General features: G+C 44.5%; 2 protein-coding genes across 2 annotated transcripts; one reads left to right on the forward strand and one right to left on the reverse strand.

The window, feature by feature from the left end:
* Positions 1-146: 146 nt before the first annotated feature.
* LOC124192533 (synapsin-like) lies at positions 147-19,038 on the reverse strand. Its single transcript, XM_046585893.1, has 12 exons — positions 18,993-19,038; positions 18,930-18,942; positions 16,342-16,540; positions 13,380-13,681; positions 13,121-13,270; positions 12,613-12,748; positions 9,691-9,795; positions 3,464-3,594; positions 3,291-3,365; positions 2,389-2,653; positions 450-1,914; positions 147-334 (listed from the first exon to the last, which is right to left on the reverse strand). Exons 1-11 carry the CDS (start codon positions 19,036-19,038, stop codon positions 1,486-1,488), a joined length of 1,851 nt encoding a protein of 616 aa, XP_046441849.1. The 3' UTR covers positions 147-334; positions 450-1,485.
* LOC124192726 (tissue inhibitor of metalloproteinase-like) lies at positions 5,846-8,940 on the forward strand. The gene is made up of 4 exons (XM_046586194.1): positions 5,846-6,290; positions 7,320-7,440; positions 7,561-7,877; positions 7,964-8,940. Exons 2-4 carry the CDS (start codon positions 7,320-7,322, stop codon positions 8,258-8,260), a joined length of 735 nt encoding a protein of 244 aa, XP_046442150.1. The 5' UTR covers positions 5,846-6,290; the 3' UTR covers positions 8,261-8,940.
* Positions 19,039-20,135: the final 1,097 nt, after the last annotated feature.

A 20,135-nucleotide genomic window follows, 5' to 3' on the forward strand; every position in this document is an offset into this window, starting at 1 on the left:
CGCTTAGTGCTAGTTACTGAGATGGCGGTTGATGTCTGGCCTCGATGTCTTTAGTCCGTCGTTTTCCCGATATGCTGGAGGCCGACAACGAAACTCGGCCGTTCCATCTCCGGTTGCCTTTTGTAAAGTAATACGCTCAACGGATATCTTCTTCCACATCCTATATTCTCCAGTGACAAAAAGCGAGAAAGTCTTGGGGGGATTCGTTAACTCAACAACAACAACAACAGACACGAAGTAAACACAATTAACCAGCCATTCTTTAACCCAAACGGTGTTTTGTAGGCAAGTCTCGGCTATAGGCAATTTTCTCTCTCCATCAGTCTCGCATCAACTATTTTAAAAAAGAGAAGGTAATTGAAAATAAATGATTAGATTTTCTTTTTTTTTTTTTAAGACACTCAGCTCCACGTGTATTAATACGTGGGAAATAGGGAAGGAAAACTTACAATGATGGCCACCGACGTCAATGCACAAAACACATCCCGACTTTTCTGTATTGCATGATGGTTAAAAGTAGGCTGTACTTTTTTGGGGGGGAGAAAAACGGTTATTAGCACACTCACACACACCTGTTAACATGATTGATATAGAATTGACATTCATTTAAAACCAAAAAAAGTGGGAGAATAAGCCAACGTCAGTCGATTGATATTAAATAACACAATGGAACAAATTTCCTTTTTGAAATGGCTGGGGTGATATAACAAAACGCGCTTTGCCCGATCTCTCCAAAGCGATAGTAGTAGTACATAACAAGCAATCGTCTCTCAATCGTGTGTTTGTTTGATGCCGCTAAAATAGAGAAACAAACGAAAACATTGAAAAATAAAAAATTTAAAAAGAAACTGTAGTAGATTCGTGATAACCGCCGATGTTATCATCGAAGCTCTTTCGATCCAAGTTCGAGTACCATTCAAGATGAAAAAGATGTGCATGCAAAACTCTAGAACGAACTAAGACGGGCATTAAAAAGGTGGAAAAGGTACATCGATTATTCGAGGAGAGAAAATGTCTGTTTTTCTTTTGTTTTTCAAAAGAATTTTTCGCTTCTTTTTCTTTTCTTTCTTCGGTCAGTAATAATAATAATAATAATAATAAAAAAAGAATTGTAAATTTGTTTTTTTCTTCTTCTTTTTGCCTTCCAGCCCTCGTTGTGTAGGTAGCTTATTCACCGTTTCTTTATTGATTGATGGTCTGGCTTTTGGGAATAGCGAAGAAACCGTGAATGTAACAACACGCAAATGTATAGAATGATGAGAGAAAGAATAAGAAGGGAGAGAGAGAGAGAGAAAGTATTGAATAACATTGAAATATCTTTCTAATGTTGGGTTTACTGCTTGGGTGACTTTTAGGGTGGAGGATAATTGGATACACTTTCTTGATGAGATTCAACAGCAACATCTCCCGAGATCCGCGTTATACGTTTTTTCAAATTCATTTGCGCAAAATCCACCGGCCCTCGTCTCCGTTTAATTTTTTTGTTTACATGTCACCAAAGATTCCGGCGAATGTTTTGCGCAGATTCTTCATCGTGTCCTCGCCGTCGTCGGTACCTCCGCCAGATCCTTCCTGGGCTTGTTGCGATGAACTGCGAGTGAAGAAGGAACGGGCCAATGATCCGGCAGTGACGGGTGTCCCGTCCTCGGTCCCGCGTCGAGTGAGAAATGGATTGCCTCCGCCCAAGACGTCACGAGACGATTGTTGTTGCAACGACGTCGGCTGAGAAGCGGAGCCAACCGATCCGGTATCATCACCAGCCAGGGCTGGCGGAATTGCAGAGCTGCTTCGTTCCATATCCGCCGGGGATTCCGGTCGACTTCCGCTTGTAATCGAATGACGTGATTGGGCGTTCGGCATAGACGCCGGACCGGCGCTCGGACCGGCAGGCATCCCTGGTGGCCGACATTGAGTCTGCACATTGTTTTCAGAAAGATAAATTATAGAAAGTGATGATGAGTATTTTTAACAAAATAATAATAGCCGTGCCATTTATCACTTGTGTTACGAACACGGAAACCTAAATTTGGACTTTCTTGGAATTCACGTTGCGCAAACGAACACGTGATTGCGCCATGGGCCACAATATGTTGATCTAGACATTTTTGCCAGTCTTTCTCTTTCTTTTCTTTTATCCAGCTATCAGAACTTCCGTTTTTTGGTCCCACCCTTTTCAGACCGTCACTCAATAATGGAGTGCATCGATTCTTCGTTTTTAAAAACAAATTGTTCAAAGAAGAGTAAGAATAAAATGAATAAAAATCAAAAGAAAAAAAGGAAAAAAATTAACAATATCCTGTTGGCGCCTTATGGAAATCTCGCCCGCTCCCATCGGGAGAAAAGGCAAAGAGAGAAAAAGAAAAGAAAAAATGGTAAAACATGACTCACGTTCATGCGGTGGAGAACGAGCTCCGAGATGAGACGGCGGTCCTCTTCTTGCGAGTCTCCGAGGAGCGGCAGGGCGCAGTCGTTGAGCTCCATGATGATCTCGCGTCCGTCGCGGGCCACCAGGACCTCCAGGGCGCAGAGATCGAGACCCCCGAACTGGGCTGCGACGGCCTCGATCCATCCGCGGTACTTGTCCGTCATGGGTGTCTGCTCAAGCATGGCCGAGCCCAGGTTGGTCTTCCAGTTGCCCGAAATCGACTTGCGCCTATTTGACACACAGAAATGATTCATCAAAAGTCGCACATGCATTCCCCAAAATGAGTCACCATATAATGACCATCTGATGTATGCATTCGCTCATTTTTATTTTATTTTTTTTGTCGGCCCTCACAACTATTCCAACTATTTCTATTCCCGTTCTAGCACACACACACACGCACTGCCGTATCGCATCCGGCTGCTGGATTTAGCCGCGGTCCTTATCGCCGTAGGACACCAGCACCTGACCGTCCGTCAGTCCGTGTGACAAAATGCGGCCAAAGAGTTGCCGAATCGTCTCTATAAAAGTTCCTCGAGTTCACTCTCTATCGGTTAGGAGCAGGGGGGGATAAAAAACATGACGACAGATATGCTAATGCGTCAAGAGTCGCTGATGACTCGGCAACTATTTAGAGATCAGATTTTTAAGAGAAACTGACTCAATTATGGAGTTTCGTGTGACGTCAGCCCCAAGAATTCCGGCACTTTTGATTACTTGACATACCGATCCCACCCCTCCACTCCTGTGACTCCTGGAGACACACGCGCACGTTGTCATATCTCACTAGTTTAATAAGGAATGTCCCGTATACGTTGTCTATCAAACAAATCGATAAACGGGTAAATTGAATTAAGCAACTTACATAAAGGCTTTGTAATAGTTGCCGATCTTCTGGATGTGGATGTCGAACTTGGAGTCCACGTAAGGCTCCACGGTACTGTGTTGTACAAAGAAGAAAATGACGTAAGACACCATACGGTTGAGAGAGAAAGAAAGACAAAATAAACGGGAATCCCGCGAACGTTTTCTTGTTACCAGTAAGAATTGGAAACTGCGACGACGGATGCGGCGTCTTGGAAATCCAACGGCGTTTCCACTTTGAGTTTGCCGAGTCCGCCGTGAGCGTGGCCGATCTTGAGGACGGCCGGCAGCCGCGGAGCCGACATCTATCATCATCAACAATTACGCCAGAATGTAGTTAACGCTCTCTACGGATGTCTACTACTACCGACTACTACTACGGTATACTACTACACCACCACCGGGTGTGTCTGCTGGACTCTATAGAATATATATGACGGAGGCGCACCTCGTGATGGGATTTAAACACAATGCGCCTATCTCTTGGCGCAAGGGAGCAGTGCCGCGCATCAACCGAGCGGGAATCTTTTTTTGATTCTATTAAAACGCGAGCGGCAAACAAGAGGAAGAAGAATATCAACGACGACACTGACTCATGGGCCGATATCGTGCGTGTGGTTATCTCTTGTCGGCCGGACAGACTGTAGTACAGTGTACATGCCGTTTGGTATATTTGATGGCGTACAACGTCATCACTTTCTCGTTCCGGTTTACGCACTTGGATGAAAAGGCATTTGCAATCTCTTGCGACCGACTTGTCGGGATCCGCTACCACATTCAACCGTTGTCCTCCATCTTTTATTCATTCAAAATCGTTTGGTTGCTAACAACTAGACAAGTTGAAGATTTTCTACGGGGTCTGTATAGGGCTCTCCCTCTTTTCTCTCTCTCTCTCATTCCGTTTTGGATTTCTTCTTCCTTTCTTTTTTTATTTCGTTCGTTTTGATCTTTTCTCAATGACACGACTTTTTTTCTTCTTCTTCTTCTCCCGCGGCCGCCTTCCACCCAACCTAACATGGTCACACACGCAGACCCAGCTGCACATAGAAACTCGGCTCATTTGCATGTGAATCCAAAATCCAGCGGATGTGTTTATATATACTACTATACAGCAACACCACCATGGACCGCACAAATATCGTCGTCTGTGGCCGGCTGCAAAGCTGCGTGCACCTGCAACCGCGACGGCCACCAGATTAGACGTCACATAACAATTTTCCCGTGGCTGGAAAGGAACGTTACGGTGCATAAAGGTCGCGTCGTAAATCACAAACGGCGTCGCAAATTTTCATCCGGATGGATACACCGAGGCCTCTCTCTCGCAAAGGATAGGCAGCCGAAGGGGGGAAAGAGAAAAAGGCGCGCAAATGTCTGCATTTTAAAAACTAAATTTATACTTTTTAAAAAAAGACAAAACACAAATTGGTTTCTCCCCTCTTAAACTATTCATGTTTGACACCTGCAGGCCGTGAACTGCACTGGGGTACAAGAGAATCATCAAGTTCATTGAAAACCAACCGAAACAAAACATAACGACCGCTACTATTCCACTATACACTTTTTTTTTTCTTGGTGTGTCGGGACAACACGTTGAACGCGGGATCGTTTTTGGTGTTTTCTTTGGGTGAGGAGAGGAGGTCATTACAAAGCCACGAAATGGCCGTCCTGCCCTCCTCGTCAGTAAATTTGAGAAAGGACAAAATGAACGTCGACCGGTGTCCATTTACGGACGGCCGTTGCCGGGGCGCTGTGTGTGTGTGTACGTGTGTGTGTTTGATGTGCACATCATTCGACTCTGACGACGAGGACGTTTCAAACGGCCTTTCCCACCCATCAAAAACATCAAAATAAAGGAGAAGCCCAGCCTTATCCTTATAATCGTGAAATGACTGCCGTGGTGGTGGTGGTGGCGGTGGTGGCGTGCGTATACGGTAAGCCGCGTGAATGATCAATGAAGTCTTAGCTGGAGAATACATAGAAAAGAATCGGCGAGTCACACAGTCTGGCGCGGACGCGGGACTGGAGTATGGAGATGAGGTGAGACACCACCGTCCAAGCAAAAAAAAATAAAAATAAAAATAAAAGAGGAGAAACATCTCCAGATGACGTCATCGGCGTTATCTAAATTCTTCCTAATTCGGCGGGAGAAAACCACCAGATAGACCGAAAATTAATTCGATTGGGGAAAAGAAACGAACCAACGAAAGGACCCCTCCCGATCTGAACCGATAAAAACAGAAAAAGGGGAGACGGACAGACCATCATTTTCGTTCAGCACGACACGAAAAAGAAGAAACCGAACGAAGACATTGGAACGACATTGATTTAGTGAAGCTCGTCTAACTAGTCGAGTAATTTTTTTTCTTCTTCTTTTCTTTTCTTTCTCGTTCTTTTTTTTCAGTCAGCAGCACTCTGCGTGTGTTGCTGTGAGGTTGGCGTGAAGTGGGAGGAGTCAGAAAGAGACTCATCAGAGGAGGAGCCAGCAAGACGGCACGTCTCCCGTCGTGTGTATAGGGGAGTTTTCCCCGTGGAAAATTTCGTATATAAAAGGAGGCGAAGGATTCACGCTCAACGATCAGACGGCAGTCGGCCGCTCCAGCTCTACAGTCAAGCGACAACAAGTATTCTATTTGGCTCTAGCTGGTTGTTGTTCAATTCAAAGTTGCCTCCCGCCCAAAAGTTTTCATTCATAGTCTCTCAAACTGCTCACGAAAAGGCAATCCCATTCAAAGAAATACAATTTCATCCAGAGTGTGCGAACTCTCTAACCAGCCCCGTCACTCGTTTGAATTTCCCATTTTCTTGACTCGATCCAGTGTTGTTTGTTGTTGTTGTTCGTCGACCCTTGGAGCCCAACAAAGTTCGGCAACCGAAGAAGGAGGCACCAGCCATTAAAGAAGAATCTGAAGGTGGTGGTGGTGGTGGTGGTGGGGTGTTTCTTTTGGAGGAGAGAGATTTGAAAAAAAGGAAAAGAAGCAGTGCCCAATCAACCTGTCGAAAGGTATGCCGTCATTAAATATCTTTTTGCTTCTACTTGGTTACTATACGAGGCGGGACCGAGACATCACAGCAATGTGGGTCACGGTATTTACCTCTCGTCACGCTGTATAGATAAACTCGGGCGTGTAGTAGTAGAGAACCCCGCAACACTCCATTGAAGGCAAAAAAAAAAGGGTGGAGGTGGTGGAAGGACGAATTGAAATTAGCCAAAATCGTTGTCACGGTTTGCCGATCGATTAAACGCCAAACAAAAAAACCAAATAATAAACTTAACAGGGCTGGAAAGTGTTTCAGGTAACGTGTCAAACTCTCTCTCTCTCTCCCCTACTGCCACGTCCCGGTCTTCCAACACTCATTTCACCAGCTGCAAGACATAAAAAAGCTGCAGTCTCAGAGTAAACTCCCCGCTGGGTGCAGCAGCAGCAACAACAGCTCCAGCGCGCTCGCTCCTTTTTCTTTCTTTCTTCTTCTTCTTTTTATATAAATAAATATCCTCTCTTGGACGACGCACCTGTGCGCTGGCCGCTTTGCATACACCTCTCAACCTAACCTATCGATTTAGACAGACAGACGCTGGCCCGCCGGTGCCCTCTCCAACCTGCCCAGAGTTTTTAGCCTCCCTTCACTTCTCTTTTCTTTTTCCTTAGCTCTTTCTCTTACTCATTTCGTTTGGCAGCGGCCCGCAAAAAACCACTTGACGATCGAAATGGGCAGATAGGAAATCACATGTAGCACACACACACACACAACCAAAAGACCCTGGAAATCGATTGGGCTGAATTCATTTGAGCTTCTTCTTGGGCAACAACTTCCTTCTGGTTTCTTTCCCAATGACGTCACGAAGGCTTAACACGACGTACTGCCAACACGGGTACAGGTTTACACTCAGGAAAAGAGTTGAGCGAGAATAAGAATATCTTGTTGATTAATTCGGTTGAACTTTCTCTCGCGCGCTTATTTTTTAAAAAATTAATATATTAAATGGCACGTTTTTCTTTTCTTTTTTCTTCTTCCTTTTTATATAATGAAGATGAAGTGTTGCTGGGCTCTTTTGTCGGCCCTGGTAATCCTGACGGCCATGGCCACCTTCGCCGATGGATGCAGCTGTTCCAAGCGCCACCCACAGGAGCACTACTGTTCAGCCGATTTTGGTAATGGCTGTTGATGTATTATTAAAATTATTATCCATTTGCGGGATATGTTCTTATCAAAGAGCGAGTGGGGACGACCTTTTTGAACTCGCAACTCAAATTCTCTTACGACTTTCACAGTTGTTTTGGCCCACGTGAAGCGGATCGTGCACGACCGATCTGAATGGTCCCGCGCCTACAAGGTGCGCATCAAGAAAGAGTTCAAGGTGACGGAATCCGGCCGCCAGGCCTTGTCTTACGGACGCATTTTGACGCCTTCGCACGACGCTTCTTGCGGTATCCGACTCAAGCCGGGACGGCGCTACCTGTTGACGGGCAACATCCGCTCCGGAAAACCTTGGATCAATTTGTGCAACTTTGTCCATGACTGGGACCGCATGACTCCCATCCAGCGCAAAGGTTTCCGCCGTCTATACCAGCGCGGATGCGACTGCAAGGTAACAATTTCATTCCCACCCAAAATTAAAAAATTGAAATGTAAATAAATAAAACGACGGTTTGTTATTTTGTGATTTGCTCACAGGTCATGGAATGCCATTGGTGGGGCAAGTGCCCGTCAACGACTCAGGCTTGCACATGGGACACGGCATTCGACTGGCACGATTGCCAGTCAATGCACGCCATTTGCACGCGAGGTAACGGCGGCGGTGGCAGCGGAACATGCCGCTGGTCCCACTCAAAATCCTACCGACAATGCAGCAAGAAACGGGCCGGCGCCGATCCCAAGAATCCAGACGATCCCGCCCGGTCGGCACCCGCTTCTGCCGTTGCCACTTCGTCGTCGCGTCGGTGGAAAAACAATTTACTACTCAAATCGTGAGCAAAAGAGAGAAAACGAGACGCAGCACGCGCGCAACGAAAAAAATAAAAATAAAAAACACACATTCGACACAGCAGCAGCTCTCTTTAGAGCTCCCGTGTTATACATCTTGATCCAGCGCTGCCAAATTCCTCCGACTGCCCCGATCTTTTTCTTTCCCTCTTTTTCCTTCTTCTTCTATGATCCACCCAACACGGCACCACACCGAATCGAATTTCCTCCCAGTTGGCAAAGCCCATTGTTGTGTGCACTCCGCACACAGCAGCATCCCACACAACCATTTCACCGCACTATTTATATACATATTATACATATTATATATATACATAACATTGTTATATAGTAGGGTATATTCGATCGTCTTTCTCTCAATTGTTCCGCCGAAAACTCAGCCGTTTGGATATGAAAATGTGTACAATTTTTCTCTGTTTTTCCCCCCTTAATCTCTCTTTTTGTTTCTCCTATTGTTGGTTTTGTTGTTGTCGTTCAAATGATGGACTAACAGGATATGAATGTGGAACTATTTGCGTGCCTGTGTTTGTGTTGCGCCACAGCCAACGCGATACATCTCTTGTAAACGATCCTTGTAAACTAAAGCAAAACGTACATGTTTGCGGAGGAAGAAAATCACGAAAAAATAATAAAAAACCAGAAATGAGGTAACAAAAGAAAGAAAAACAAAGTGTAAACCCCCTCCCCTTTTGTGTGTCCTAATTCGTACGTGTTTTCCCGATTGCATAACGTTTTTAAAAACAGAAAACTCAATATTGTATGCCGTGCTTTTTAATGGACCTCCGGGTCGCACTGTACTGTACAAACAAACCGCAAATATCAAAGAGGAAACTTGAATAACAAAAAATAATAATAACGACCAGAATATTGCAAAAAAAAAATGAAATTGAAAAATAAACCGAGTAAACATGGAGGAAAAAACTCTTTTTCTTTTCCTGACTGACTAACTATCATCATTCCTACTGTTTGGTTAAGAAACGAGAAGAGAGACAACCGACGCAATTCGATGCTGAGAGGCAGACGAGTAACTGTAACTCGGTCGTTCACTCAAGAGTCGACGACGACGAAAATAAACGCCCAAGACAAAAGGGCCAACTTGTTTCGTTATTCTTTTCTCTCTCGTCTCAAGTGCAAGGCATGGAGACGGTGGAGGGGGGGCAAGACGTCCAAAACCAGTTGGTTTTCATCTGGACTCTCTATTATCATTTATACAAGGAACTTCTTTTCTGGTTGTTGTTTTTGCCTTTTTTTATTATAACTAGGGGAGAGAACCGTGGCCTCTTTAGATATTATATACCCCTCTCAGACTACTACTATAGGGTCTGGTGTATCTTGGATGAGAGCAGTTATTATCTTATGTGTATATATATGGAGGTCACGTAGACACGAAAATGTTGAATGGAAAAACTCAAGCTTACCATTTCGCGGTGGTTCGGGTAGAAAGTCTGGTCGATCAAGGGGAATTGTTCACGGCCAAAGCGACGTTGCAGATCCAGCAGATGGCCAAACACCCACGGCTTGTCCTGTCATCACGTAATCATTACCAATTGACAGTCAGTTAGTTTAGCTCATTTCCAACCGTGAATTTTGTTTTTGTGTTACCGCTGGGAACTCGAAGAATTTTAGCGACAATAAACATCTCGACTAGCGACTAGACCACTTTCCCCCCCAAGTCCCAAACGGCCGTCAACACACTTGATATATACCAGCCCCAATCTCCGCTGCATACTCGTAAAAATCAAGCAAGGCTGCAAGGATCGACAGCCTCCTTTTTATTTTAAAACGGAGTTTGTAGCTCGGATTTTCGGCTAACTTTGAAACGAAATCTGCCGATAAAACATTTCATAAGTAACAAAGCGCGGAAGAGCTAAGTGCTGGATGAGATAAAGCTTCTCGTGACTGAAGTGCCTGAATCAGCCCATTTCGACAAGAGACGGCCAATTTTCAGCGTCATAAAAGAGGAAATGCCGGAGGCTCGTCCGATGATGATCATAACAATTTCGGGAAGAAGAAAAAACGGGAGCGCGCTGACGGTGCTATCGATCGGCAAAGGATAAAGCGTCACGTGATGTAAGACGCTATGTAGTATACGTTCGTGAATTCTTCAACGGGAGTAAGTTTTGCAATATCGCCCCCACCCGTCATCCACACAAGGTTCGTTCTCTGTTTGCCCGTCTGTCCGTGCCTCCACGAGGATAAATAAACCGGGGCGAGGAAAGTTGTCGTTTAACTCATCGTCGTCATGTTATCTTAGTATTTTTCTTTCTTTTCGTTCAATCCGTCAGCGCCCTCGTCCTATTGGAAAAGCTGACAGTGCCGTGATATGCGCTATATCCTCCTGTGTTACAGAACAGTGTTGGATATTAATAATATCCATAGCGGGAGAAGGAGGATTTTTTCTTTCTCCCCCACTCTTAAAGAACACGAAGGAATGCGGGAGGCTCTTTCGACGTCATTGACGTCACTATACGCCAGCGAGCGACTGCGCTGGAGCGAAACCATCTTCTCATTCTATTTTGTCCTGTTTCTATCCTTTTTTCAAATTCCTGCCGTCTTCGCGCGGATATTTTCGTACGTCTCTATATGTGTGACAACTCCACCCTTCCATCCGGAATGGGTTTCTCACTATTCGGTCGTTCATATTCGCGTGAGCCCCGATAAGAAGAAAAAAAAAACACGGTGGGCAAACAAATAAAACTACAAAAGAGTTAAAAAGAAGAAAAAGAAAAGGAGGGAACGCGGACACAATCGCCGCTAATTTTAGCATCGCCAAAAGAATTCACACTTCTATTTCGGTTGTGTCGGTCCGGTTCGTATATATAGCGTGCCTGTGCGGTTTCTTTTCTCCCGCTCGCTACAAGTTCGAAATGCGCCGACTGATGAATGATTTCCGTCTCAGCTTCGCCTGAATCATCTCACAACGAGGTGTACCATCAAAGGTGGTGGTGGTGGAGGAGGCTAACAAGACTTGTGTACGCCACCATTCATCAGCAGGCGTCCATCACGGCGGAGTTAGGTAGGAGGAGGAGACGGATCCTCTTTGACCCGTCATTTTGTGTAACGCTGATTATTCAACCTGACGGATTTACCGGATGCACACCAACGCGATTCTTTTCTCTTTGTACAGGCGAAAACAAAATGTTTAAATCATTTCTGGAAAAACATTCCTCATCGACACACATATTTATATCTCATCTTTTCTTTTTCTTTTTTCAATTCTCGGCCGAGTCCAACAAAAGAACCTTACGTGCGTCAAAGAAAGCAAATAAAAAGGATGCCAACCGTATAGACGTGTTATAAATACACCGGGACACCTTATTTTAAAAACCCGTTGTCACGCCCATCGGTCCCATGTCGTCTATGAATAGAAACGTTCGGTTCATTTATGGATGGGGCCATCCTTTGAGTGGATGGCCGAGTCCGAGGCGCGGATAGAGACAGAAATTGTTCCGTGTGTTTGCGCATTCCTTGAATGGAATCCAAGGCATCGCTAGAGTAGTTTGCTATAAATAATAGAAATAAAGTTCCCTTTTTGCAACGCGCGTCGCAAGGGGGGTTGAAGCAGAAAGACCCAAACCGCGCGCAACCCCCCTATCCGTACATATGCCCTCCCATCTCAGCTGGGACATTAGTAGGTGATGCCAATGTTCCTTTATTATGCGCGCTACTGCGCCAGAAATTGCCGGCATACTTGGACTTGATGCATCCCATCGTCCGCAAAAGAAAAAGAAGAAAAAAATAGCAAAGGTCGGCGGAATTTGAATCTCGCGCCAATCCCCTCCCTGTGTTAATGCCCCCTCCTTGTGCGCAAAATATACACATCGCGGTCGCTGCTGACTTGCGCTGCAGTCACACAATATACACACGGCTAATAGATATATTTCAAGCTGCTGTTGCTGCTGCTTGAAGGAGACGAGGCGAGTGGACCCGGGGTGTTTATTGTTTATCCAAGTCGACAGAGATAATGGGAAGAATGGATCCCCCCTTGATGTCTGTCGACGACAAGACAAACAATGCTCCACGGGGCTTGTTTATAAATGGATCTCGGCCCGTTTGTTTCAATCTTCTTTTGATCTCTAGTGCCCTTGCTGGTCGCTGTCTTATAATCGCGATGAATGAAATGCTGGACGTCCCAAGCGAAAGATTGACGACCACCAGCTGAGTTCTTCCCTTTTTATGTGCAACAACTTTTCGGGCAATTGCCGACTTTATACTTTTTACTTCATTGCCCCCCTTTTTTTAACGACAGAACGATCCCGCCGGGAACATCGCTATTCCGCTTCATTGTATATACGTACCCCGGCAACAACTTTTTGATATAATGTGACCGACACTCTCACCTGGAAATGATAGACAGCCTCCAAAGAGTTGATGCTCGGCACGCCGCCAAACTTGAGACCCAGCACGATGGATTTGTAGTCCTCACCAGCGTCACGCATGTTCTGGCGAATCAGCACAAAGTCCGGCCGGAAAGCTCTGCGCAGGAATGGGAAAACATCTGTCGTTATTTCATTTTTCAGTCTGCCACACACACACACCAAATGGACAAGAAAAGAGAAGAAGGAAAACAAAAAAAGATCTCCCAATCACAAGTTTTTATGAGTCTGGAATTTTTTCGCTGAATGCTTCTAGCTCCCTTTGTCTTGTTCGAGATTCCATCATTGTCACACCCACATACGAAAGGACTTTCGTACTCGTTGACTTGTGTGTTTCGCGACAAACAAGAAAAATTGGGTAACAAAGAAAACAAACAAACGAGGAATGCCAAGAAAAAGAAATTCAATTTTTGGCGGGCCATTTTGAAACGAGTTGGCGAAGCAGTAATGGGCTATTAGCGAGAAAACGCACCTGACGACTTTGGTGCCGCTGCGGTAAACGGCCATGGAAACAGTGGCCCCGTTGTCGGTTGAGGCCGTGATGGATAGTTCACGGAATTCCGCCTGCTCCACTCTGACATCCCAGTCGCCGTGAATCCGTCTTCCTCGGAAATACTTCGACCTTCATCAATTCATGACGGACAAGAGAATTATTATTTCAGACAGACAGAAAAGAGAAAGCGTGTTTGTTGATTGATTCATGCGCATTTCTTGCTGGGCCTATCTAGTACCAGTCGGTATTTTGATCGTCAATGACCAACAAGGTGAAGCAGCGGTCCTTGTTGTACGGCAACTTGCCACTCTCGGCCGTCTGCTGCTGCTGTTGAATCTGGGCCGAAGTAACGCGGCTGACATTGCTAACGACGTTGGACGTCAAGCTGGAAACTCGTTGAAGTAAAGATTCGCGTGATTTCGCCGGTGAAGTGGGCGCACTCGTGGTCCGGCTGTTGGGTCTCAGCGGCAACGATAAATCCGGTTGCTGGGCGGCAGCCGCCGTCGCTCCTGCTGCTGCTGCTGCCGCTGTTGGCCCCACCTGGAAATAACAACAAGTTTCGGATCTCATTAATCTTGTCGTAAACATCAGCACGGAACAAGGGAAATACATTTAGATTGAATAGATTTATGATTTATTTGATGTCGCTGGTCACACAACATTTCGAATGAGGCGAACGCCATCTGATGGAGACTGACAAGACGTTGAGTTAGGAGGACCACTATTTTTTATGATAACATTCGGCGCAATCTGGCTCACGTTGGGAACGAAATCGAATCAGGGACGTTCGTGATCGGTCATGACAAACACCTAGAAATCGCGTGATATCTTCAAATTCAATCAAAAGAGGCGCATTTTCCCGGTTCCGGCCAGACTTTGGGATGTGTCACAATCCGATGAAATTCCCCTCGTTAACAAGTTCACGCTCCTTCGAGCACATGGAAAAAGTTTTGATCGGATTTTTCATGGCCTTCGTCATCCCGAGTTTTGTCGTGCTAACGGTTGGACCGTTTCTCTTAGCTCACACAATAATAACAAAAACACACAAACGTTGGCTGCAACGAGCGTCCGGAAATATTCCGTCATGATCAAGTGCTGGATTTCTTATTTCAATTTCAAATGTCAAGTGCCCTATCTTTCCATGATATCCAGCACGTTTTTTCCAGGCATCCAGCCAGTCATTCCATTCATTCCATCCCATTGTTTTCGAAGAAAAACAAAAGCTAACACATACATAAGTAGATGACGGAATTCGATCAAAAAAGATGAAAAACTAACGTTCTTTTTTATGGATTCCACTAAATCTCATTTTGAATTGCCACGACTATACAGAAAGAAGCAACTATTTTGAAATGCATGCAGTAGAAATGTATGGGCATGTACAAAGCGGCTGTCGAGGCCATCTAGCGACTGTGGCGACTGTCTCTCTTTTCAAGAGTCGAGTTCTCCACCATCGCCCAGCCGAAAACATCTAATCGATTGCAAGTGAGCAAGAAAGTGAACATCTAATCCATAATCTACACACACACACACCCTCTCCCTTCCACTTCTTCCTCGTCTCGTAGCTTCTACTTCCTCCTTTAAGTCTTTTCGTCGTCCGGGTCTATCCCCGCGTAACGCGATCCATCACACCCTCCCCCAATGCCAGAAGTCTACCACACACTTCCGCACACAACAATAAAGACGGCGACGTCAAGCAAAAGTCAGCCGTCCATGCAGCACAAAATAGAAAATATATATATCTGGGAATGTGAAAAATAGGGAAAAGAGAACAAGACAAGATAATATGAAATGTTGCGCAGTGGGGACCGAGATGCTACTATGGCGTTCTCCCTTCCATATCTGGTCCTCTACAGACTAGACAAAAGTGAATGGGGCATTCTGTAGCCGGTAGCTCTATTCAGACAATTCTCCGAGGAACTATAGCTAGCTTCGTGGGCTGATAGAAGGACCCAGTGCAGAAAAACAAGAATAGACAATATTAACTTGCCGCAGCCAAACCCAAGTTGCCTTACAAGACCGACCTCTACACTCCCCCCAAGAGATTTCCAAATGAATTAAAGCAGATGGAGGAGAAAAACAAAAATATACGTTTCATTATTTTCTGCAACATCTGACGTAATTTCCTCATCATTGCATTCGCGCTTGGTCTACAAACGGGAGCGTCTCAAAGGATATACGATACTTGTTTGGGCCAGAGGATCTACGGGGAATGTCACTTATTAGACAAGAAAGCATAACGTGATGAAGTACAAGGCAATTGCGAACCAAACGAAACGAGACCCGGCGATATGGGAGCTGTCGTAGTGACACAAATTTTCCTACGAGACAAAAGCAAACAGCCAAAGATATGAAGGGGCGTGCCATTTCTTAGAAACCCTTGTGTGACGTCAATCGAAATTGCACAGTAGATAAAGGCAAGTGTCGTTTTTCCATTCACATCACGAGACAGTAAGAGAACCGCTCCGCTTTTTGACAAACCTGGTTATAATGTCGGACACGATGGTGGCAAAAAAAAAGGAAAAGTGACGGACCTCGTAAACTTAACATGGTTATCCTCTTATGTATATTCGTTGGGAACCCGGCTCAGTAAGTTGAGAAATCTAATCCATTGAGAATCGTGTCCCATTCAAGCCGTCGTGTGTACCCTGGAGCGCTGGAAACTAGATCCCATGAAATCATAATAATATGATGGATTCGCCGCCAACAAAATAACATTGTCTGGAAATAGATCAGAGAAGAAGAATAGAAAGAAAATCTCTTCTACCGGCCGATGCACTTGGAAAAGACCAATCCCATTTTCCCAAAGAGGCGGGCTTAACTGACCGATTAGATTGAAGATTCCAGCCAAAAAGAGTTGTCGTTCTTTTTCTCTTTTCTATGATTATTTGATTCGTTGTTTGCCAACGTCACAAACTTGCTACTAAACGTCGCTTGGAAGGGAAACGTTAGCATATTCTAGAAACTCACACACACACCCTCAGCTGTATCATCTTTCGGGTGGGAAAATGGATCGGAACCGGATCGATGGTATGTAATATTGACTAGACTTGTCCATGTGAACTGTAAGCGAACAGTCGACTTGTTACGGGCTGGCTGCCTTTGCAGCTTATTAAGAAAAGATCACGGGTTATTAGGCCGACCGATCCTATGCGTAGGCGCAGTTCATTAAGGATACAATTTTTTAAAAGGCTACAGACCTGCTGTTGTTGACTAGATGATAGCGACTGATTGCTGGTGCTGGGACCAGGAGGAGCCGGAGCTGGAGCAGGCCGTGGTGGCAAGGCCGGCTGTTGATGAACTTGAGTCGATGATGGAGGAGGCTGCGGTTGTTGTTGCTGCTGCTGCTGAGGATCTCCGTTGGCATCATCGTATTCCGTCAAATCCCCGGAGGAAAACCTATGACGTGGATAATATTAGACGCGGTCGATACTATTGTACAGTACACACAATAATCCAATTGATTTTACGGTTGATATTGAATAAGACACGCTACATGGTATTTCCCCACTTCTTTGTCTTGCCAACGGCTTATTGGATTATAAAGTCAACCTGAGCGTCCTGGCCGTATATTAGATACCTCCGTTTCAGGTTGTTGACATTGGCGGTGAAAGACTGCTTGAAGCTGGAGAACGAAATTTTTGTAGATTGGTTGCAGGACGGAGCCCGCTCGGATTAACAGGAAAAATACGGACGGAAGTCGTTCGTTCCCGATCCAAATGAACACTGAATTCAATAAAACAGTAAACGATATAGTAAATTACAATAAGGTTTCTTCGCGCGCTCGATGGTGCACAAACTATGAATTAATGGAGGGCTCAATGAAAGGTCGCATAAACATTCATTATAATCGCATCGATTGTGTTAAATCCTAGTCCGGTGGTGCCAAAAGAGTCACGAGTCACGCACCATAAATAAAAAGGGGGAAAAATAAAAAAAGATTGTAAAAAGAAGGAAATAAAGTTTACCAGTTTAGCGCAGCGGCTAGCGGATCGAAGAGATTGGGCGGATTGGACGTTCGCTGGCTTGGTCAATCAAATCAAAGCACAGCAGACTTGCTTAATTAATTCGCTTCAAATAGATGGAGGGAGATATCTTGTTGATGGGGAATAGATGAAAAATCCGCAATCAAGATAGTGGCTAAAACAAAAGTCTGCAGACCAAACAAAACCGAGAGAACCGTTGGGAGATTGGCGAATCCCGTGATGAGCGCACCCGCTAGACTGACTCTTGCTCCTACTTCTGATCTGTTCGTCCTCGGGACTGGGGCTGCGATCGAACGTCGGTCACGAGAAGAAGGGGAGAATAAAGTCCAGACACACACACTACTAGATCGTCAAACGTGCTGCCTATCGGGGCTGCTGCTCCTGCGCATTTCGGCGATTGGGCGATCAATACTACTGACGAAACCAACGGCAGCGCCAGCTGCTCCGGCTGCGTGTGGATTCGAGCGCAAACGAGAAATATCTAGGCTGTATGGCTGTACATACATAAGATCCGAAAGAGCCACCACAACTCCAGCCACTCCTATTGCCACCACTTCCCTCCCACCTACTTTATTTTCTGAACTTTTTTATTTTCTTGCTAAACGCGTTCATTTGGCATCGACCGCCAGTACCTGATGCAGATTTTTCGGGCATGGGGGATACGACTCCTTTCAATTTTTGCTTCCAATAAAAAAATCCCCCCCAAAGTTCGTGATCAAAGACATTTCTTATTACGGACATGCTACAACAGTCGGGACCAACTGTTTTTTTTTCCTCAAAACGTTGAACGGAATATCCCACGCTGAGCTGTATCGCGTTCAAACCACTCAGTGATAGGGCCGAGACAAGTAGAAGGACATGAATAGGTTATATATATTGGGCAGGATTTTTTTTCTCTTCAGTGTACACAACTCTCTATCGCCGATTCATTCAGAGTATCTACATATAAATTCGAAATGAAGATCTACGATCACGCTCGCCCTATGTATACCTAACATCCAGTGAATAAAGTTTCGATCCCCTTTTCGCTTTCGGTTGACTGACTCTCTTTCAATCTGCACTCATCTCTAGGGAATCGGGTGACATTTTACTTTTGGCGTTTCTTGGGCGACAACAAGATCTCTAGGAACGTCCTTGGAGATGTTTGATCATCAAAAGATGCTGTGCTGTCCGGGATATATAGATTTCGATAAAGGCATCTTAGCAACCATTGAATGTGATAACATTGCGTTGCAGCATTTAATTAAAAAAAAAAATGAAAAAAAAAAATGCAACGATGGAAGGAATAAGAACATCTTACCCACGATGTTTTGAGATGAAACAAGCAGAAAACCTTGGTGGAATGCACTTCTGTTTGATTGCTGTCCTGCGTTATAAGGGAAGGAACAATCAAGAGTGTTGGGTGTGACCGACTGATTGAGCAGTGATACCCAGTCATCCGATATCTCCGCCCTTTCATCCATTGTCTCAATCTAAAAGAGATGTTGGGGACGCATTGCTCAGACTTCCCGACAGTATCGATGTTTTCCTTCTTCTATACCTCTTTCCTACACTTTTAAGTATGTACAGTGTGAATAATAACCATCGGTCAAAATGTAGTTGAACAAAAACAACAGTAAAGTAAAAAATAGTGAAGACTAATTCCAAATGCAAATAAAGATTAGTTTAAGTTTTAATCGAATGAAGTAGTTTGAATCAAGAATCAAGTAAAATAACAAGTAAAGTAATAGCCAAAATTAGTTACGCTCAACATGAAAGGCTGAAAAACTATCTTAGCTATAGGTTGACAATAGGATGTTTACCTACAATTTAAACCTACAACACAAATACACAAGTACACAAAATACTTAAATGGTAGAACTCACCCAAATTGCCCAGAAAGGCAGCAACATCCAATGCCCAATGGTCCATCCACACGCGGTCGGGAATAGAAGGGCTCGAAACGAGGAAGAAGAAACCATCTGACCGACTCCATCGATGAAAAATATTGACTGACTGAGTGATAAGAGAGACAAACAGGATTGGCGGGAACCGGGAAACCCGAGCTGTGTTGCAAATTCAACAATGGTTAAATTCTCACATTTTTTTTCGAGGTTTTTTTTAAGCCTTAATCTACAGACTATCATTCATAATATTTTTTAATTTCACTTGATTTATTTGTTTACTTCAGTTGCTGTTGATTTGTGATTGGCAGCTGCCAATTCCCATCCCTCCCTATTTCGAACTCATCCCCTCCAGCCTCCACGTTTTCAGATTTCCACCAACGTTTTCAAAGGCCACGATTAATTGAAGTTTTAAATATTTACAATTATTAAAAATTCTTAAATAATAGAAAATAGATTAAGGCATTTTAAAAAAAGCTTTGTGTAATTTAGTTATCTTCGAAAAATAAAAATATTAATTATTGTTGAAATTGCAACACAGCTCAGGTTCCCCGGTTCCCGCCAATTCTGGGACATTTCACTTCAGTCAGAATTTTTCGTCGATGGAGCAGGTTGTTTCGCCCCCTCACGAGTCACGACGGCGTGGATACTGGATGGCCCACAGGATGTTTTCTAGCTATTTTCGGTAAGTTCCCCAATTCTAGTACGTCGTATTTGTAGTTTTTAATGTAGGGCAAGAGTGAAGGCTTTTTTCCACTTAACGTTAGGTTAGTTTGATAGCATTTGATGTTAGGCTTTTTGGGTGTAAATTGAATTTCATTGTGTTTTCGAGAACGAGGTGCTTGGTAAAATCAACGTGAGGCTATACGCTATAGTGAGTAGATTAAAAAGTAAATTGGAACCGAACACTAAAACTTCTTGGCTTTGAATTAAAACTAATGAGCGATTGGCAAAAGGGCGGGAAAGAGGAACTGCGCATTTATTAAAAGCGTCGTCTGGGCGAAGAAATCTCGACGACGCCTGTCGTCTCTCCATCAGTCTCCACCATTATGCGGATGATGATTTTTATCCTCTGAATGATGTAGTGTGTATAAGTCTCCCCCCTGTCTGTGTGCGCACATAATA

The sequence above is a fragment of the Daphnia pulex genome, chromosome 4 (genome assembly GCF_021134715.1).
Source record: "Daphnia pulex isolate KAP4 chromosome 4, ASM2113471v1".
NCBI classification, from domain to species: domain Eukaryota; kingdom Metazoa; phylum Arthropoda; class Branchiopoda; order Diplostraca; family Daphniidae; genus Daphnia; species Daphnia pulex.

What these genes read in the sequence shown, in the direction of transcription:
- LOC124192533 (XM_046585893.1), bottom strand. Translation starts at nt 19,038, where the DNA reads ATGGACCATTGGGCATTGGATGTTGCTGCCTTTCTGGGCAATTTGG. An exon ending in CATCTAGTCAACAACAGCAG is followed by an intron (nt 13,682 to 16,341) that starts GTCTGTAGCCTT and finishes TGTTATTTCCAG; the next exon opens with GTGGGGCCAACAGCGGCAGC. An exon ending in ACCCGAACCACCGCGAAATG is followed by an intron (nt 3,595 to 9,690) that starts GTAAGCTTGAGT and finishes TGATGATGATAG; the next exon opens with ATGTCGGCTCCGCGGCTGCC.
- LOC124192726 (XM_046586194.1), top strand. Translation starts at nt 7,320, where the DNA reads ATGAAGTGTTGCTGGGCTCTTTTGTCGGCCCTGGTAATCCTGACGGCC. An exon ending in CTACTGTTCAGCCGATTTTG is followed by an intron (nt 7,441 to 7,560) that starts GTAATGGCTGTT and finishes CGACTTTCACAG; the next exon opens with TTGTTTTGGCCCACGTGAAG. An exon ending in AGCGCGGATGCGACTGCAAG is followed by an intron (nt 7,878 to 7,963) that starts GTAACAATTTCA and finishes ATTTGCTCACAG; the next exon opens with GTCATGGAATGCCATTGGTG.